The sequence below is a fragment of the Mastacembelus armatus genome, chromosome 5, assembly GCF_900324485.2.
Source record: "Mastacembelus armatus chromosome 5, fMasArm1.2, whole genome shotgun sequence".
Lineage (NCBI taxonomy): Eukaryota > Metazoa > Chordata > Actinopteri > Synbranchiformes > Mastacembelidae > Mastacembelus > Mastacembelus armatus.
In genome coordinates, this window is record NC_046637.1 from 12,920,754 (window position 1) to 12,942,784 (window position 22,031).

Below are 22,031 nucleotides of genomic sequence, written 5' to 3' on the forward strand. Positions count from 1 at the left end.
CAGTAGTATCACTGTCACATGCTAGATCCCTGAGCGATATATTAAAATGATTTGTTAATGTCTTTTTTCTGCCAGTGCTTCAGATTAAAAATGATCTATTTCTAGTCTCCAAATACAGCATACTTTATACTTTAAAGCCAGATATGATTCCTGTTCCCACTTTTTTTAAATCTATCAACTGTTGGAATTTACGAGCCACCATTTTCTTTAGTTTGAGAATTTCTGGTCATTATATATTTTCTGTCTGGCTGATCAGACCACAGACCAAAAGCATTCTGGCTGCGACTAAAATGATTGGACAGTTCAACTGTACAATCTAATGCAGTCCCATACAGATAAACTATATTTATCTCAAATCCCACATTTTTTGAAAGCTTATGAGCAAAATGTTTTGTTACTGTGTCCTTGACAGAGAGGCGAGTTTATAGTTTATAATTTGTGGTGATGCATTTTTGTATTGCATTGTATTGTTGTCTATTATCTATTAATAGTTACACTTTTAGAGAACCACACCCGAGTACAACCACCGTGCAGACTCAAACACTACAGCTGAGAAGACTCGACATCCCATGACGCAGTCTTAACAAAAATGAAATATAAAAAGCTTACAAGTTATCAGTGTATCTTTTGCAGGAATATGGCATTTCATGTTATATTGTATTGGTGTTCATTATATGGTGTTCATCTCCTCTAGTGTAGATTTAATGTACTGTAGTAACACCATGGCTGCCTGCTGTGCCTGACACTACAGGCATACCTTGTGAGAGGCATTTAATAAGCAGCTTGAATATAAATCCAGCAGCAATTTCCTCAAACCAAACTCATAATTTGTGTTGTGTTGTCTTACTTTGTTGTTATGAACTTCATTCCCTGTTTGGCATCATTTAGGAGTAAAACGTGTTTTATTGAGATTGTATTTGTGTAGTTTGCAGAGCTGACTGAGCAGAGGCAGAGAGAGGGACAAATTGACAGAGAGAGGCAGAGGCAGAGAGAGAGAGAAGCACAAGGAGGATTTTCAATGTCTTCTCGCCCAATTTGCAAGGAACTGATAAACCGTTGCAACCAAGCATCCTGATCCCCAAATTGCAGTGCTCAGCTGCTGCATGTACCGCATGGTGATACTGCATGGTGATCTTTGAGACTGAGCTTCTTTTCTTTATCTGCATTCTTGTTCAGTTGAAGTTTGATTCTGTCTTTGAGTCTCGTCCTTACCCACCTGCTTACACACCTGTCAACAAATGCAAAGTAGAATTAGAGAGTGGGCAACCTCTTGCACCTGTGTGATATTTGCAGTGTATCTTCTAACATGTGTGTGCGTGCATGTGTGCGTGCGTGCCTGTCATAATTTTTCTCTGAATATGCTTGTGATTTACAGACTCAGTCTGCAGTAACAAAAAAGTTGTTCAGGACACTTCCTCAAATCTTGTGCTTAAAGGCACGATTTGTGATTCAAGTGTAAAAAAAGATTTTGCCCTACAATAAAAAATTTGAACACAAGATTCAAATATGTTCTTTCATTTATTGAGAGACATTGTCTCTGGTGCAAAGTACTTTTGCTCAGATATTTTTTAAGTATTTGTGCTTTACTTGAGCACTGCCGTGTAAAAGCTACAGCTGAGTTAGTAATGTTTTTAATGCTGTTACATACTATAACTATACTATACTATAGATCAGGCACTTGATGTGATGATTTTTTGAGATATGATCAGTTCATTAACACATATAAAATACATCTAGATGCATCTAAAAAGGTAGAATGTAAAAGTAGCTATATGACAATGAAAAAATACTTTGACAGCTCTAAACATCTGCGTTAGCAATAAAGTGTTATGAAGGTTAAACTCCCATTCTGCAGAAGAGGGTAGTTACTGATGCATCTACTACCAAACAGGTCTTTTTTCACAGCAGGCATTTTGACATGTCATTGTAGAGAGAGCACTGGTTTTATAATAATTTTACATAACAATGGCTTTGTTCTGTTCATGTATTCCAGTAACCTATGACATTGTGATAGTCAGTCAACATGAACAATACCAGGACCCTGAAACTGAAGCAGCTAAACAGAATTCAGCTGTCATTTATTTTATTATTTACATACTGCTTTTTCTACTATGACATGTTCAGTGTCTTCTGTGAAAAGGTCTACACACAGGTTAATGTTGACCTATACCTCTGATTTATATGGGCTCTAACAGTGCACCAGATTTATTAAAATCACATGATTTATAGCAGGAATATAGTAATATAGCAGGAACTTCATCAGCAGATAAAGCGTGCCCAATTGTCATACAACTGTAGATGTTCATATTTATTCTCCCCTTGTCTCCCCTTATCTTTTAAGTCAACATAGGTAAGAAGTCTGAAGCTTAAAACTGCTGAACACTTTTAGTTCCATGACAACAGGTCAGGGGATGAAGATAATTTGAACAGTAACAACAATAACATGAAATATTAGCATAACAAGTCAAAATTTCACTTTAAACGGCAGTAAAATGGAAATATTCAAGAAAAGGCCTAGTACTTCTGATCAAGACACTGGCCATCAGTTTCCTCACAATGTGGCTTGAAACAATGTTTAGATGTAAGAATTCAAAGTTATTAGATTAAAGGTTATTACTTTTAATTTTATAGTTGAAAGGATCTGTTGATTAATTGGCCATATGTTTCATAAATAATTTACAGTCATTTATTTGGGTATTTTGGGTATTTGGGATGACTTGTATTTCCAAAGATTGTCAGACAAATTTGAAAGCAGTCTAACAAATTTTATATCTAATAAAAGCCTTAGGGTCTCACGATTCAAATGGTATAAAGCAATTTAGGATTGAATAATCACAGCGACTACAGTTTCTTAATATTTAACAACAGTACAAATACAGTACAGTACGCTGGTTCTTACCTTTCTGTCGTGTTACTTCATACGTGTACTCAAACATGGAGTGTCGCATATCGTTTTGTTCATTAGAATCCACAGAACAAAGTGCACCCATGTTGTAGTCCAAAAGACGTATTATTATACAGTAAATCCATAAAAACATCGTCCTCCTCATGAAAAGCTGTAATCCGGTTTGTTTTACGGTTGAATTCTCCCTTTATTCAATAGTTTGACATAGCAAGCTTCTGTGAATCACATGAGGCCTCAATCAAACTTGTTTGGTACGTTTCACCGCGTAACTAACCCTAAAACCAATAGAATTCACACTCTCAGAGCAAATCCCAGTCAGGGGCATAGACTAACTTCTATTGACAATAGAATCAGCCAGTCGCATTGTCTGACAATGATGACTGACGCATCTTATAGCCAATGATGAGCCCTTTCAAACGGTATACGACTCGTTATGTTTGATGACGCATCAGTGGGCTTTAAATGGCCCCCACTGTTACTGTAAGTTGCCTTGACAACGCTGAGCAAGCAGCGCTCGAAACAAGAGGGAGGAGGGGAGTCATATTTCACATTTTACAGCGCGCCGATAGTAAACTGGAAAGCTTTTCCTTCAAACGACACCAAGGTCATCAATATAACTCTTAAAATGTAAGAACAACAGGTAGTTTAATTTGGGTATGTGAAATATATCCATCTTGGATCATTTGTGCTAAGATATCAGACGGTGCCAAGTTGGGGTTGAGGAAATTGTAAAAAAAAAAAAAAATTCCTCATTTTACACACTAAACCCAGTAAATGATGAGGAAATGAATTAGTCATTAGAAATTTGTCCTTGTTCAAATCAACATACAATTTAAAACATAAATGTATATGTGTGTTGCAAAGGATGCTTTGCTCTCATTATTTGATCCATATCCAGGTCTCTATGGGTCCTTGCTGCTAAAAAGTAAAAAGTTCTATTTCTGGCAGTAGGTTGTGCTTCATGAAGCCACAGTGCTCGAGCAGTGTGTTGGCAGACATTGAGTTTTTGCAGGTCTGTGGGATGTGTTCCCAGCTTATGACTTTTTATGTGCATCATACCATTTCATTACATACACATGGATGCCACACTTATCTCGCAAGCTAGTACTGTAATTAGAGCCATATATGAATGAAAAAACTGGGTGAGAGCTATCAAAATGTATAGATGAGATGGAGATGAAGGTGTAGAGTTAAAGGGACTGATGTGATGTGAGAGATGTTGATAAGAAGGAGAGAAAAAGATAGGTGAAGGAGAACAAGATAGAGGATTGCAAAAGAGACCTGACAGAGAAACAGGGCAGGGGACAGAGTGTGCAGTGTGCTTGTTTTTTGCTGATACAGATCAGATTTCATAAAGATTCACATGATTGCCTCATAATAAGGGGGGCGCAGAGAGGGATTAGATGAAGCAATGAGGCTGAGGCAAGCACAGACACAATGAAATTGATAAATAACTGCTTGCCCTCCCTGCAGCTGCTTTCTTTGTGTTTCCTGTTTGTTTTTTCCCCCAGAGTACTTACAATGATTATCTGCACTGTAATTTGGAAAGAAAGAAATATCAAGGACATAGTAATGCAAAGAGAAGTTCCCACTTATGAAGAGTACAGTGCTGTATACTGTTGTGTTGCCTCAGTGTTAGCTTTTTTCACTGTCCACATTTCAAACGCTCCCAGGGTGCACCTCTGTTCTAGCTTCTCAGTTTGCCCTGATGGACAGTGAAAAGCATTGCCTCATTGGTCTTTGTACTGATGATTGGCATGGGGCCAGGCTCTGCACTAAGATAAGATGCTGCTGAGCCTGTGACTTACTCTGTCTACACTGATTTACTGAAGGAGGTATGTACTGTAGAGACCGATTGAGCAGTACTGTACCTGCAGGTGTAGTGGGTATTAAACACTTTAAAGCAGTGACCAGTGCAATTTTAAAGTAAAATACACAGACAAATACAATTTTGGTCAGTACAAAAATATTTACTTTAAAACTACACTACATTTAAAATTTTCAAGCCTATGCCAGCACCACCAATGGGTGTGATTCAGTGTCCACACCCAATAGTAACCAAACTACCAAACACTGGTTCTCTCATTGAATGCTTCATCTGTGGTAATTCAAATTTAGTGTGATGTACAGATTTTTACTTCATCCACTCATTCCGGCATTTTGTTCATGTTGCCTGATTAGCTGTTAACTAAAAAGTATTTTCCCAATTTTTGTAGCAATTATTCTGATATGTTCTAGCAGTTTCATAAAACTAGCTTTTGCGAACCTAGCTAAGTCTGCAACTGGAAATTTTGACATAGTGGCCAATTTAGGTGTTGCAGGATCACATGACACACCACTGCCCATCACAATGATTAAACAAGTAATAGGAAACACCAAATATTGTGAGTAGCTATTGAGAGAGGTTTCTATAATTACCTCATAACTAATGAATTATCAATGAGTAAAGTTAAGGTGTATATAGCAGATAATGATAAATAAGTTTGCATGTTTTCCCTGTGCTTGAGTGGGTTTACTCCAGGTACTCCAGTTTCCTCCCACAGTCCAAAAATATGTATGTTAGGTTGATTGATGACTCTAAATTGTGAATATAAGTGAGAGTAAGTGTGTGTGGTTGTCTGTCTCTATGTGGCCCTGTGATGACCCCGGTGACCTGTCCAGGATGTACCCCTGCCTTTCACCCAAAGAGAGCTGGGATAGGGGTCCAACAGATCCCTGTGACTCTAGTTAGGAATAAGCAGATATAGGTAATGAATGAATGATAAATTGCTAGAAATCAGACTTAGATTATTATTATATTAGTCATTAGGTAACAATTAGTTCAAAGGTATGTGTGATATGGAGTAAAGTGTAAAGTGTGATAATGAATGAATTTTTGAATTTCATATTCACCCTCACTACTAACTTCCCTTTGTATATTAATCCATTTAACCCAAAATCTGTTAAGTGTAGATGAAATGAGCCTTCCTCTACACCATGTTCTCCACATGGGTTTTCACTGGGTACTCTGACTTTCTACCACAGCCTTAAACCATGTAGATTAGGTTGTGGTGGTGACTTGAAATTACTCATAGGTGTGAATATGGGTGTGAGTGTTTTGTCTCCCTGTGACAAAATCTGTCCAAGATACAACCCGCCTCTCACCCAATGCCAGTTGAGATTGGCTCCGGCCACCACGACCCTCTAAAGGATGAGCAGGATAGCTAATAGATGGTTATGTTGAGCTTGAATGAAGTCAGCCACCTCGACCAAAAGAAGTCTCAAACGCTCATGATCTCCCTGATTGTGTAATTGTTTCTCCAATCAGAAGCCCAGCCATCAGAGCAGAGAGCAGAGCTGCTCAACAAATCTGATGTAAGCAGTGATTCAGAGGTCTGCATCAGGTTACACACTAAGTGCATTTCTCCATCACTTAATCAAGGACTTTTACCATTGGAGGCCTGCAAAATTAGCCTGGTTCCAGACCTGTGCATCACCAGCCACATTTCAATTTTCTCAGCTATTGAAATAGCAAATAATTATTAATGAATAATGAAGTATGAAATTACTATGCAGTCTGATTATTAAGCTACAGCAAAATTAGATGTTGTCAGCTGCAGTGAACTTACAGCTTAAGCTGAGTTTCATGTTTAACTAAAAGTCACGGCACAGCAGTGAGTCAGTGCTTTGCAATGGAGCAATACTACACTTTAGACCCAGTGACTCATACTACTGTAGCTAAACTCTGAAGGGAACAGCAATCTGCTACTTTGTATAAAATGTTTTGGTAGCACAGACAATATATGAAATAATGCTTTAGGCACTCATTAAAATTATGCAATAAAGAAATACAAATTACAAGTGACTACATGTGCACAATTTACTGTAGCGTACAATCACACTTGCTAGTACCAAATCATCAATGTTCACTTGAACTTGAACAACACTATTTGATACAGTAATATACAGTCAGTGTGAAGTTTTAATTATATATGTACTTTGAAACTGTATTGAATGTTGTCATATAGTGTCATCATAAAATCATAATTTTTTTCTTCATAGACAATAATTTGGGAAGGCCTAAAAAACTTCAAAATGTAAGACTTACAAGGATAATGAAAAATCCTATTATGAATATGTTATCCACATAAACTGCATTACTCAAATGTCTTTATGTGTACTGTTTGTGTTGTTTATTAGCTTGTGTGTGAACCAATCATCCATGCCCAGTCTCGCAGAGACATTTGAGTGCAGTAGCAAGGAGGTCCTCCTGCATTTACAAACCTTATTTTGGCAGCTCTCAAAACTCTCAGCTGAAGCAAACTGAACCAAAATATTTATGAATCCACCTTTATGTTTTTAAAGGGATTTTTTTTATCGAAAGATATAATGGAGAAAATAGTGTTCAGGCCACCCACCTTGGTATTTGTACCCCAGACCTCCAACTCAGTCCCAACCCAAACACAACCTTTCTCTGACAGTATTTATAATCCATTAAGCCATTATGTAATGACCACAAATCCAAGACAGCTACAATAGTGTGGCAGCTGTTAGCGTACTGGGGTGCCAATTACCACGTATGGCTCTGTATCATAACTAGGACTTCTTTCTGACTTTCACTTTCTTTGTGGAGCAGAAACAGAACAAAAAATAAGATGGTAGAAGCAAAGACATAAAGGAAATGACAACAGCAGGAGAATCAAGAAGAGTAGTGGGAGGATTTTAATGAGGAAGGGAACATGTTTAATGAGTGGGAATGTAACAGCAAGCATAAAGCAAAGTGACACACACAGAAAAGACATGAGAGAAGATTATAAATCCAGAGGCAGCCATGATTTATTGAAGAAGTCCAGAGTTCATCCTATCTGCCACATTTATTTCCTGTACATTACAACATAGATATTTTTCCATTCACAGTTATTCTTTCATTCAGTAATTTTTCTATATCAAGTATTTCCTTTTTACAGCAGGCTTTAGGCTATCCCAGCATTCATTGGATGAGGTGAACAACAACAGACCAACACACCTATTTTCATATTCACAGACAGAGGCAATTTAGAGTTTTCAGTTCATCCTATTTGGATATCTTTGGATAGTGGAACGAAAATGGAACATCACTGGGGAAGACACAAAATACACAGCCAACTTATTCTTTTTTTGTTACTTACATTTATGTTCATTTACTTTTCATAAATCAGACTAAATTAAAATGATCCATCTCAAAAAAATAATTAACCACAATGTATGACTTTTGGAACAAAATAAATGGGAAATCCAGAAGATGATTAGTATTTAAATTTTGTTTTAATAATTTTACAGTAATCAGTTGTAGTTTTTCAGGGGTTCTTTTTATGGTAGAGTTGGCTTTAGATAACATTAAAGCAAAACCCCCAGTGATCATCAATCATTAAAATAAAATAGGGTTTATTATACAGTAATAGCCTCTACTGTAGAACCAAGGCACAGCATGATAATGTGAGACTATATTCAAATATGTTGTATGCTGTTGTGTGTGTGAAAGAGAAAAAGGAGGAAGGTAAAGAAGATGGTAACTATTGGCACAAATGACGTGTTATGGGATGATATGATGAACAAAATTCTGCTCCTAAGTGAAAGACTTGAGCTTACAACTTCACCCTTTGAGCAGCTCTTTGACATTCAATCACTCTTAATGTGAGTAAAGAGGTCTAAACAGAATGAAATCACAATGAAAAAACTACTTAGCTCTCAGTATGAATATGCAATAGCTTAGCATCCAACAATGCACAATTATATAACCTAACTCTGCCCAAATGTCAGTCTTACTGTATTATTTCTGCCCCACATGCATGTTGTCAGTCCTTTCAATTGGAGGTCCTTTGAGAAAACACTGTGATGTGAACTTGCAGCAGAGTTTGTTCTCAGCTGAAATGATCTTGCTTCACTGTTTAGTCTAACATGTATGAATCAGTGGCACACATGCTCTGTCAGTTATGTGGGAAAATAAAGTATTTCGGTCAGATGATTACAGATAAACAGGACCGTAGTTTGTTTATGGTCAGTTTGTTGGTATGTAGGCCACAAGGCCCTTTATTCTATTTCTATTGTTCTGTAGAGAACAAGGCCTGTGTGTACTCTGATTTTAAGGGCAAGGTTACGTCATATGCTGCTTTTGCTTTATTCCAATTATATGTTGTATTTTGTTGTTTTTGTTGCACAACATACTGGGACCCTGTGACATGAGCCTGTGGGTGGAATTCAAGTAGGAAGTAGGAAGTTGGTATAAAGCAGGGATTATGGGAAATTGAGGGTAACTGTGGGACATAGGTGATGCTTATTCACTGTCTTGTTGAGAATTAGATAATAGAAGATTCCACTCTCATATTTATAAACAATAAGTACTGCATGAAGCTATGAGCAGTAGCTGCTTAGACCAACCTGGCATATAGATTAAAAATAGAAGGAAACAGCTCAACTTGCACCACAAAACTTGACAAGAAAGTAAACAAGCCTATATCCCAGTTGCTTCATCAATTCCTTTAATTCTCAGTCTCTAATTCTTTTTATATAATAAACTTCAGTGGTTGAAACTATAGCTTATTTCCACTTTTTTTTCTTTCTTTTCCTTGCCAGGTACAAGAGTGGTTATGTCTCAACTGTCAGATGCAGAGGGCACTGGGGATGGATATGACCACACCACGCTCCAAGAGTCAGCAACAGATCCACTCTCCTTCTCATGCAGCCAAACCAGAACTCAAACCTGATGCTTCAACTCCGCCTGCATCCATGACACAAACCCCTCCTCATACACAGCCTCAGGCACTGGTCCATCTAACACCTGGCCCTACGACACAGACTGGGCCAGTTGGCTTAGGTCAGCAGCAAGCTAAGCTCCCTCCAGGGGCAGTCCCTCTCCCCGGCATGGCCAAGGCACCATCCCAGCCTGATTTATCCCGCAGCTCTCCAGTTCACCAAAACCAGCCCCCACGACAAGACCAGACCCGCAGTGCAGGGAGCTCCCCTTCACGGCAACCCCCACCCCCAGAGCAAACATTTGGGAAGTTGTTTGGCTTTGGAGCTTCTCTCCTTAACCAAGCCAGCACTCTCATATCTGAGACCACCCAACCCCAACAACAGCCCCCAAAACCAGCCTCCAAACCAGGTGGACCTCCCGGTTTAGTAACTGGGGCAGGTAAACCCTCAGGACCTCAGCCTGGACAAGGGCCTCGAGTCTCTGCTCAGCAGCAACAACAGCATGCTACCCAGGACTCCTCTAAGCCCAAAGCTTGTTGTCCACTCTGTAAGACAGGTCTCAACCTAGGCAACACAGCAGAACAACCCAACTACAACACCTGCACGCAATGCCACTCGCAAGTGTGCAACATGTGTGGATTCAATCCCACTCCACATTTAGTCGAGGTAAGACTGATTGATCTGTTTGGCTTTCAGCTGTGTGTAAAGTGCTACCTGGTCCGCAGCAGCTTTCAGGCAATGGATTCACTAAATGACATGTCAAATGACAAACATTGACATGTTTCTGTGAAATATGCTGTGTCATACTTCAGCTGAATAGATTTTGTTGTTGTCCATTTGTGGCTATCTGGTCTTGGAGTGAATAGTTGCTTTTTACAGAGGGTTTCTGTGTGCATCAACCAAGTATCTGGCTCAATGTCCTCTGAAATTGCCAACAATTGCCATTGTTTGCTATTGTATGCCTGTGCTGGTTCTGTTGTTTATTAGTGTGTTTTAATAATAGATCATTATTGTGTACTGTCATTCTTTAACACAGTACAAAGGAAAAAAAACCATTTCTGCACAAAAAAAGTTGAAACTGGGATTTATAGACAGCAGGTTCTATATGCAGCTTGTACACAGTAAGCTTTATATAAGCCTGTGAGCTCTTTCTCCTGCCTTCCTCTACTTGTGTTTCCCAGTGAAGACCTGCTCTGTTCTGCTCTGTCAGGCCTTTCATGAAGTTAGCAGAGTAAAGTCCGGGTTGTGACTCACTGTGAGCTCTGCCCTGGAGTTGCACAGAAACATTTGACCAATCTACAAGAAACAGAGCCTTATCAGGTTCAATTTAATGGATAATCCAAGTATTGATTACTCACATCTAGGGGTAGGCTGAGCGTATATGCCCACCTTAAATACTTGTCTATTGTCACGGTGGGGATCCAGGTGGTAAGAATGGGGACTTGCAGTGGTTTCTAGAGCTAGGCAGTAACACAGTTTAATTATGCAAATCAAGCCCAATTGAATGATAGCAGTAATAACAGGCTTTCTGCAGAGCGCTGGCTTTTTATGGGTGAGCCTTGTCTTCCCAGGCATCTGGTTGTCAGAGGCACTAGCACAGGCAATTCATAGATCGCTATGGAAACAGAGAGACAATTTGTTTGCCAGGCATCCCTTTCATGCTTGGCTGCTGAGATGCTGAAACTCTGCACAAACTTTGAGACTGCTGTTTCACTGTTTCCATGAAAGACTCCATTAGTAGGTGTGGTGTGTTTCTGCTCCGTTGACTGCGGTCGCAGTACAATCCATCACAACGTGCATTATTTCCAAACCTGGGTCATTCCATGTGATCTGGCACGCAAGTTGCTTCAGAGTGGGTGAGAACCATTTGGACATGGTGAGAGGCTTTGTACTTTGAATCTAAGTTTCTCAGATTGATTTCCACAGCCTGTTTGGCACATTCAACCTCCTCATCCTCTTCTAATCCCTCCAAGCTTGTATGCCTTTGCTCTGTCTTTTTCTGCCTTTTGCAAGCAGAATTGTGATAATCGCTCCCTGTTGACAAGATTGTAGGTGCATCATTTCTTCATATATGCCACTGGTCTCTCCATGACTGATGGACTGGTGACCTGTCCAGGGTGTACCCCTGCCTTTCACCCAAAGAGAGCTGGGATAGGCTCCAGCAGATCCCCTTGACCCTAATTAGGAATAAGTGGGTATAGATAATGGATGGATAAATAATTGATTACATATACTGTGTTACATTTAAAACCTCATTCATAGTGATATCTCCCAGTAGAATTTTTTGACTGTATTAAGGGATTATAGAATTTTTTTGTATCTTGTGGGAATCAGAAAAATGTTTTCATGAAAATACCTTGACTGGCGCAATGTATAATTAATTCAGAGCAAATTAGGTTGAGCTGTATCATATAAAAACATAGTCAGCCTCTTTATACGCCGCGATGAGACGAGTGCCAGCATCTCTGTGAAAACGAATGGAAGAACGGAGGAGGAGAGAAAGGAAAGAGGTGATAGAGTGAGAGGGAGGAAGTGGAAAAGAGTGAGAATCAGAGATAATGAGTGAGAGGAAGCCAACTGTTCGTTACGTTGCAGAATATTTCACATCAGTTAGTCATGTGTGGTCCTGAGTAAATAAGATATCCTTGTTTTGGGACCTCCTTTATTATGCTTCTCAAAGAGATTAGAACCAACCTAGTGTCATTGTCATCTCCCCAGAGTTTCATTGCAAATAGAACATAAAATGTTTTCACTGGAGTGTCTGCTGCTCAATCTGATTTACAGTACACTGCATGTCAATCCTCATTCCTGAATCACTCTGTCTTTGCATCTCTCTTTCCACTAGTGCAGATACTTCAGCTTATAGATGCAACAATACAGCAAAGTGGATGCCATGACTTAGCTCTTTCTTGACAGTAAATAAATGTAGAGGTGTATTTGACATAATGCATTGTGTTTCAGTTCCCAGCAGTCTCACTATAACATTACTTTTCCATATATCATACATTTTGTTCCCACGGTTGGGCAGGCATACTGATTTTGATTTGTGTCTCTATTATTATGATGTAAAGTGTGCTCACTCTTTATAACAAGATGGAGGCCCTGAATGGAGCATTGATAACAGGGCTGAATTTCTGACAAAATTTTATAGAGAAACATAGCTCATCAATAATTCAGTGAAGGAGAATGTTATAAATAGTTCATGCACTGTGGAGGAGTGAGAGAGCTATGTTTAATTCCTCATGTCATATAAGGTTGGGGTGTGTTGATGCCTGTGTGCATGCATGTGTGTGAAATGAGAAATGCATACATACACATGCATGATAGTTTTAATGCAGGTGTCCAGTGGCCATTGCATTGAGTATGAGGAGTTGATTGTATTTGATACAGTATATGATTTATGAAGGAATTAAATGTAGTGCTTAAACTTAAAAATGTTTTACTTAATCTTCTAGGAAATATATTTGATCTCCCATATAATTTTCTCCAGATTACTTAATGGAAACTTGAACTCCTCTTGCAGCTCACACCAAATGAATTTGCATGTTTATATTTGTCTGATCAGTATAAATGTGCCTTTTCAGCTATTCAGTGTGACTCTAACTCTCTCATTCTACAGATCAGACAAACTTCAGTTTAATATTAGTATATGCCAGAGATACATCAATAGGAAGTGAAGTGTAGCTGTGGTCTATGCCGGCTGTGGTCACAGTGGCTTTTTGACATCAGCATATTGACTGTACTTATGTTCTATCTGCTATACTTTTCATTGTGCAAGCTTTACTACCATGTATTAAATTATACTGCACAGAGTCAAGTTATAGATAACCACCTTACACACGTGCACTCAACAGCCTTCTCACCACCTTATTCTATTCTATGCTTAGTGGTGACAATGCAATTAATAACACAGGCTGTGCAAAGAGAGACCTTTAAACAGTCTGAAATAATGTCTGCAGTAACTACAGTATATTTGTTCAGGTTTTGAGTATGGAACACACGATGCAGTAAACTATGTGTTTTGACACAATGACACGTTTATAATGAGAAACCGCAGATTGAGGCAGTGTGTGTTGTGTAGCACAAAATGTACCCTTTAAAAATAGTTGTTTTTAAAGTATTTCTTTGTGCAAATGAGGCATCATGTTAGTGATTAAAAGAACCATTTATAACCAATTACTGTAAATCCATATCTTCAATTATAGAAATTAATGATATGAATGTCACTTTTCACATTCAGGATTCTAAATTGCTCGAGACTACAGTGCCCTTGAAGACACACACGGTCTACAGTGAACATATGTAGAACATGTAGTATTTGTGAATGTGTCAACTCTGCAGGAACACAGTTGCTGCTGTCACACATATCATCAGTATAGATGAACATGTCATACTCAAAACATGCTGAAAGCGTTTTCTAAAAGTTGGCACCAGCCTCTATCTCCCTTAGGAGTCCCATCCAAAGCCAGATGGCTGCCGGCATCATGCATCCAAGCCTGCCGTGCTCAGTCTGGCTGCTCCCGAAGTGATGATGGTACACTATCACAGCTTCAAACACCCACCCAGCCTCACTGTGCTGCTTCCTGCCTTTTAATACTTACGTATTCCTTTGCACTGCATGTGCACATATAATATGTGTTTGAGGCAAAAAAATTCAGATTCACACACCCACATTCATCTTGCACTTGCTGTACATGCCAGCATGCATGTTCGGTCCCACTGAAATACAAATGGTGGTGTCCAGTCCTAAGTAACATAAAGCATGCAATCTGCCAGTTCACCATTACAAATGATTGTGTTGGTTTTGTATATGTTACATCCAAATAACTATACCTTATTAGCCCTAACCCATAATCCATTTATTAGTTTATGCTGCTGACCACTATTTTTAAATGGTAATTGTAACATCTGGTACATTTCAGCAAACACCCACATATGCTCTTGCATACTGTATACACACCCAAACACCCTCCTGCTCTCTTTTTTCAAATGGATCAAATTGGTGAGCTATGTGACCCTAACTTGCCTTGCTGCCAAAAGCAGAAATATATTACTATAGAATATTTTATTTATTATTGAATTTCTTTCAGCTCTCTCTTAAATGTTTAATCGGGCTATCACATTATACACGTAATGGTAATATAATGTGTCATATACAAGTAATTCCCATGGCAAGTCATTCTTTAATGTGACAGCAGGTTTGTTTTGTCCTCTCCCTTGTTTCAGCTGTAGTCAGGATGGATGTATACATGCACCCTCTTTCTTTGGTCACCTCTCTTTTTCTCCTCCCTCCATTTGCATTCCTTTTCTTCCTGTCTATGTGCTTTAGTTGAATACTGCTTGCTGCTGACACATTAACTGAATTGGCAATTACTTCTGGTTGAATCGCTTGCAGTTAACATTACAACATAGGTCCTCAGTCCTCTTGATTCAGTCTGTGCTCTGTTGATTTAACAGCACTGGCAAGGTAGGCATTGTAAAAACCCTTACACATAAGAAAGAGTATTTCTAAGAGGTGACCGGATGCAAACAAAAAGAGACAGAGATGGAAAGAGGGTTTCATTCTGTGTATGTGTGAGTGTGTGTGTGTGTTCTGTATTTAGGGGGAGTCTCAAGAAGGAGCTAATAGTTGAATAGTTGAATAGTTTCTAATCCGTGTTGAGGGAGTGTAGTGATCCTTCTGAGTGCCGTGCTTAACCCCAGCACACCACTGTAAAGATCGACCAACACAAATAAGTGTCTTTTGAGAATATTAACCTTTGTTGGATGATTTAAGTGAAACTAAGCCATTTTGACTTTCCCTGATAAATATATTACTGTTGAAGAGACTGCATTGGTGAAATAAAGGTATTTTACCTAAAGAGACAGCATGTGTTTAAATTATATGAAGTGATGTCTTGAGACAGGAGGGCCTGTACACTGTATCCACATGCCACAGCACACTCACTTAGTAAATTCAGTGTTTGACCATGCTGCAGAATGACAGGAAGATGATGTGATGTACAGAAATGACTGCTTCCAGTTTATGTAGCACCCAGCACAGATGGCTCACTGGTTTGAAAGTTTAAATGCCACTCATTTTCATCTTTGGGATGTTTGTGTTTGATAGCAACCTCTGGGCTCAGTCTGAGCAAACATTATAGACTTTGTCTCAACTCCTGTATATCACACATCTGCTGAGAGATCCAGAGGCAATGCTCCCAGCCCTGCTTCTACATTCTAGTCTCTCTCCCTCTTTTTTTTTTAATTTTTTGCACTTTAAATTTTTCAAAAAATTTGTTTGCTGTTTATCTCAGTTGTAAACTTGAGTAAAAAAGGAAAGGGGGAAGGTTAGAAGAAAATCTTCAGTAACTAGCACTATTGACCCTGGGATTGCATTGTCTGTACCTTATTTTGTATTCTAAGCTTCTGTGAACTACAATTGCTCATTTTTCACAAAATATGTTTGAGGGCAACCTCAACCTGTTCCAAGCCCTGTCGTACAGCAGCAATATCAGTTCTTTTGATGAATGACCTGAAGAGCACAGTGACTATACAGAACTTGAATTACCCCTTCAGTCGTTTTTGTGTTTCTTTGAGTGCCCTTCCTCTCCTACCTTACGAGTACTTTGAGGTCAACAAGGCACCTCTGCATTTGCTTAATGACATCTTCAGAACTCATCATCTTCAAGTCCTGGTGGCTATGCTAATGAGGTATAGCAAAGCTTCAGGTGCCCCTCGCAGTGCCGTGTCTATCCTTGCTGTCAGAGCCACAGAGGTGGGCTGGATCAGTCCTCCCACCCTTGCTACTAGGCTCTCCTGTCTCAACACATCACTTCACATGCTTCATCCGTGCTCCTGCATGCTCTCTTTTCCCTGAAACACTTCAGGAATGCAGCTACTCCCTAATGCTAGCATTAGGAATGAAGGAGGGGGTTAGCAGAGTGTGTGCTATGCTTAGATGTTGTAAATGCTAAAAGACTGGTGACACAAATGTGAGATTATAGATTATACATGTGGTTGTATAGCAGGAAAGAAAAAAAAAACAGCCAGTCAGAGGGGGAGCTATAATGAAAGGGAGCAGGACACTGAGAGACAAAATGAAAGAGATAAAGCTCACTGATCGCTAAGATAATATGTTTAACCCCTTGCTAATCTTCTCAGTGCTGCAGCTGTCAGGCAGTAGTGGAGATGTCCAGATCAGTTTGTGAGGGTCTGGGCTGTTGATCAGGGCAGTGGCCTGACAACATTAACAACAATAGCAAAAACAGCATGAGGGCCATTACACTTAGCCAGAGAGATTGTCCTGCCACTGCCCTCCATTAATGAAGACACTGGGGCTTCTGTGCTCTCTGGATTGTCTCGGTCACTGTCATTTACCCGAATTCTTATAAACACCTTACTTGCTAACCTAACACATACAGGGTTTTTGTCTCCAATGTATTGTGGGTTGATTTGAGCAAATGCACCATGTCTCTTCTTTGTGTGTGTGTGTGTGTGTGTGTGTGTGTGTGTGTGTGTGTGTGTGTGTGTGTGTGTGTGTGTGTGGCAGGAGAGTTAAATGAATTTACATAAAACTGAAAGCTGGAGGTTATAGTGATCCTTGTGCTTTTTGTCTTGTGGTGCATAAATTAAATACACAAGATATTGTATTGATTGATCATCAATCCACCAGCTGCATTTTTAACTGTCTCACCACATGGTGTGCAATCCTTTTCATCCTTCCATTAGCAGCTTTGTGCAAAATGGCCACAGCACTGTACAAAGAAGTGAAATGAAATATATTCCATGTGAACATGTCAGTCTCTTAAATGGCTTAAATGACCCCCACGAGTTAATGTAGATCTTCATAATCAGTAAAAAGCTCCTTTTCTGCCAAGTTTATAGCTTCAAATATTAATAAATGGTTTTCAGACAAGGTTTGAGACAAGCATACAAAATATATGCTTGTCTTCAGGAAATATTGTAACATTAATAGTTTCTTGTCTTCAAAGGCATTAATAAACAATTTTCAACAACAAACCTGAAAGAAATATCATTAAAAAAGTTTCTACACTTGGCTGAGTTGAAATAAAATATGTGTTGATAAAAACAAAATGCAACAAAGTGCAATGGATATTGACCTAACAAATCAATTATGAACTGATTTACTATCAAGTGAAATCAATTGAAAATATGTACTGTTTGCATGTGTGCAACAAACAACCTGTTTGAAGGGCAATTAGGAGACTTAGGGGCCTGTTTTTGGCTGTTGGAGAGACAGGAACTGTTTCCGGGTAAGTGAATCACTTCCTATTGCAAGCGTGTTGTACAGTATAGTTCGTCTACAGATTAGCAACAGACTAGCTATATGTCTAACACACCTAAAAACTAACTAAACTCTCTAAACAATTCATTAACCGCTACACATTCCTGTACTAGTTAAGTATCTTTCTATTTTGACCGGTATTTATTGCTATTCCCAGACTTAGTGTTCGTTGGCCTACCAGTTAGCTTAGTCGTGGCTTCTCCCTCTCTCTCTCTTTCCTGCTCGGTGTGCCACATGTTAGTTAGTCCTCTGCCTCCTTTAGTGATAATGATACTTGTAATAAGTGCAAGGTTCTGGTAGCTTTGGAGGCGAGGATCACTGATTTGGAAGTGTGGCTCCACACCTTTGAACAAAAGCCAGCTAGCCCAGCCCCGTTAGCAGGTGTGGAGCCACCGAGCTCAGGCTGTTTATAGGTCTGTTAGCGGTCGGAGATTTAGCCTGGGTGACGGTCCGACGGAAACACACTCCTAAGCAGAAGCCTACGGCTCATCACCTGCCTGTTCACGTTTTTAACAGATTTTCCCCGCTCACACCCGCTGAGAAACCGACTCTGATAATTGGCGATGCCATAGTCAGAAACGTGAAGCTAGAGACACCAGCGACCATAGTCCAATGTATTCCTGGAACCAGAGCGGGCGACATCCAGTCAAATCTGAAGCTGCTGGCTAAGGCTAATCGTAAATATGGAAAAATTATTATTCACGTCGGCAGCAATGACACCCGATTACGCCAGTCGGAGGTCACTAAAATTAATGTTCAGTTGGTGTGTAACTTTGCCAAATTAATGTCGGACTCCGTAATTTTCTCTGGACCCCTCCCCAATCTGACCAGCGATGACATATTTAGCCGCATGTCATCGTTCTGACGCTGGCAGTCTAGGTGGTGTCCAGCAAACGATGTGAGCTTCATAGACAATTGGGCCACTTTCTGGGGAAACCCGGTCTGGTAGCGAGAGACGGCATCCATCCCACTTTGAATGGTGCAGCTCTCATCTCTAGAAATTTGGCCGAGTTTATTAGCCGACCTAAAGCCTGACAATCCAGGGTGGGGACCGGGATGCAGAGACTCTAAAACGCTTCTCTGCAGTTTCTTTAGAGCTGCCGCCCCCCTCAAACCACATAGAGACTGTGTCTGCCCCTCGAATATATAAATCAAATAAATCAGAAGTTAACAGAAGAGGAGTTATTCATAAAAACCTAATAAAAATTAAGACCACTCCTCTTATTGAACAGAAAAACAGAACAGTCAGATGTGGATTATTAAATATCAGGTCTCTTTCATCTAAATCTCTGTTAGTAAATGATTTGATAACTGATCACCAAATTGACTTACTCTGTCTTACTGAAACCTGGCTGCCATAGGATGAATATGTCAGTCTGAATGAATCAACCCCCCTCAGTCATAAAAATTGTCATGTTCCTCGAAGCGTAGGTCGAGGTGGAGGAGTAGCTGCAATCTTCAACTCAAACTTATTAAACTTTCATCCTCAGAACAATTATAACTCATTTGAGAGCCTGTCCCCTGAGTTTTTAACTCTGAGTTTTTAACTAATTTCCAGACTTCCTATCTAATTTAGTGCTTAGTTCAGATAAAGTCATTATAGTGGGAGATTTTAACATTCATGTAGATGTTGAAAACAATAGTCTCAGCACTGCATTTAATTCTATATTAGATTCAATTGGTTTCACTCAAAATGTTAATAAACCCACCCACTGTTTCAATCACACCCTTGATCTTGTTCTGACCTATGGCATCAAAATTGAAAATTTAATAGGTTTCCCCCAAATCCTGTTTTGTCAGCTCATTCTTTAATAACTTTTGAATTTAAGATAATGGATCATGCCTACCAAATTTATCATATTGTTGACAGTGCTGTAGCCTCACTGCGTGAAACGCTTGATACTGTGGCCCCCCTGAAAAAGAAGTTAGTGAATCAGAGGAGATTAGCCTCATGGTATAATTTACATATTCATACCTTTAATCAGGCATCACAAAGGCTGGAAAGGAAGTGGCGTTCCACAAATTTAGAGGAATTTTATCTAGCCTGGAAAAACAGCCTATTAACATATAAAAAAGCTCTCCGTAAAGCCAGAACTGCATACTATTCATCACTAATGGAGGAAAATAAGAACAATCCCAGGTTTCTTTTCAGCACTGTAGCCAGGCTGACAAAAAGTCACAGTTCTATTGAGCACAGTGTTCCCTTAGCTCTCAGCAGTAATGACTTTGAGTTTCTTTACAAATAACTATTAGAGATAAAATTCATCAGATGCTTCCTATACCTGCAATAAATGAATCTTCTACTACAGTAGCTCTTGAATCATCTACAAGACCTCAGTTATGTTTAGACTGCTTCTCTCCCATAGATCTCTCTGAATTTACATCAGTAGTTGCTTCATCTAAATCATCAACGTGTCTCTTAGACCCCATTCCAACCAGATTGCTTAAAGACACCCTGCCATTTATTAACTCATCTTTATTAGACTTAGTAAATTTATCTCTAATGTCAGGCTACATCCGAACGCATGCGCAGTTTGTGAAATCGATGTATCTTCTGCTCGATACGTAGAGCTTGCGAGTCCATGGCGTATTTTTGACAGTAAAGTCACGTTTGTCAATTTGTATTTGTAAAGAGAAACCCCAAGCGTAAAATTGCGCTTTTTTTGGAATCGTATTCTCACATAAGAACACACACTACATTTTATGTAAGATTTGACTCATACCAGAGTTTACAAAACCACATTTTGGTGTACGTTTTCTTAATTTATGCATAACCTTAAGCCAATATGTACGAATGCTTATTAGTACACGCACATCTTTTTTGACAGAAACCTTACCCCATAGCTGATTAACTTGTCCTGAGGACAGACATATGCAACAAGATGCATAACTTGTTTAGGCTCGGCTGCCAAGCAGAGTGTAAAGTGGCTGCAGCTTGATTAACGTTTTGTAAAACAGATGTATATTTTGGGGCTTGACTTTTGTTTTTGCCACTTTCTTTATTTCTTTTTTTTGTCTTGGAGGAGTTTTGCAAAATGCTCATCTGACTTTCATCTGTGTGCATGTGGAAGTGAGCAAATCAACCATGGCACCACACATTCTGTGTATGATGCTGCAAACATACTGTACTGTTATTGACTGGTGCTTAATCTCATTCGGCCATACTGAAATTTTGTGTATTATTATCTTTCTGACAATAAACCTGAAACACATCAAAAACTTATTAGAGAGACTGCCTTAGACAGTTTGACCACAGAGAGAGAGAGATGCTGTCACTAAACTAAGCTTAGTTGTGTGCTACTACTCTGGGTGTTTTTTCAGTAAGATTGCAGAGGGATAAACACTGCAATTCATATTGAATATTCTCAGGGCAAATTAGCAGAGCTTGGATAAAAATGCTTAACTACAAAAGACAGTTAAAGACAAGAAGACAGTTAAATACCACCCTTTGCCTTCAGCACAGCTTGAGTTCTTCTTTGAACACTGTCTTACATGTACAGAAGTGTGGAGTGGGATATTGTCCTTTAGGAAAGATTTCACTGCTTTGAGGCAAGATCCACAGAATCTCCCTTAAAGATTTTGTTATATTTAGCTGTGTTGGAGGCAATGGATTAGGATTATTATATGCTTTGTTTGGTAGTTAAGTATCTTGGGCAGGACCCTCTTGAAAAACTTATATCACTGAGCCTTCCCTGGTTAAATAAACTCAGTTTAGCTATCAAGCTATCTGAGTCTGGTTAAAGGACTCAGATAGCTTGTATTGCAGCGAGGATTGGTCACTTGGTATATGCTTTATGCCATTTCTGAATTAGCAGAAGCTGTAGCCATGAAGTTTTGAACAGCCATTCTTGGTTCTCAGAGGATGATTCGTGATGACTTTGGTGACTTCCTGGCATTTAATAGTACCACCATCAGGTCAAATTTAACATTTGTCCTAATGACATTTCTAACAGCCTAACATGTAATTTGATTTTAGAGGTAATTAGTAAATATTAGCATCCTAACACTGAGATGGTGACTAACATGGTAAAGATTACACCTACTGCCAACTCTTTTCACACTGAGTTAGACTGGAACTGCACACACATAATGGTAGTTGAGCTAGGATGTGTAGAGGCTTGTTTGCTG

At 39.2% G+C, this 22,031-nt stretch overlaps 1 protein-coding gene across 1 annotated transcript in view; it reads left to right on the plus strand.

Moving 5' to 3' along the window:
• The window catches only part of bsnb (bassoon (presynaptic cytomatrix protein) b), a 64,169-nt gene that overhangs the window by 12,033 nt on the left and 30,105 nt on the right, over window positions 1-22,031 (plus strand). Inside the window, exon 3 of the mRNA XM_026306722.1 lies at window positions 9,497-10,282. Coding sequence (XP_026162507.1) covers window positions 9,497-10,282 — 786 coding nt within the window. The remainder of the gene's footprint in view (window positions 1-9,496; window positions 10,283-22,031) is intronic.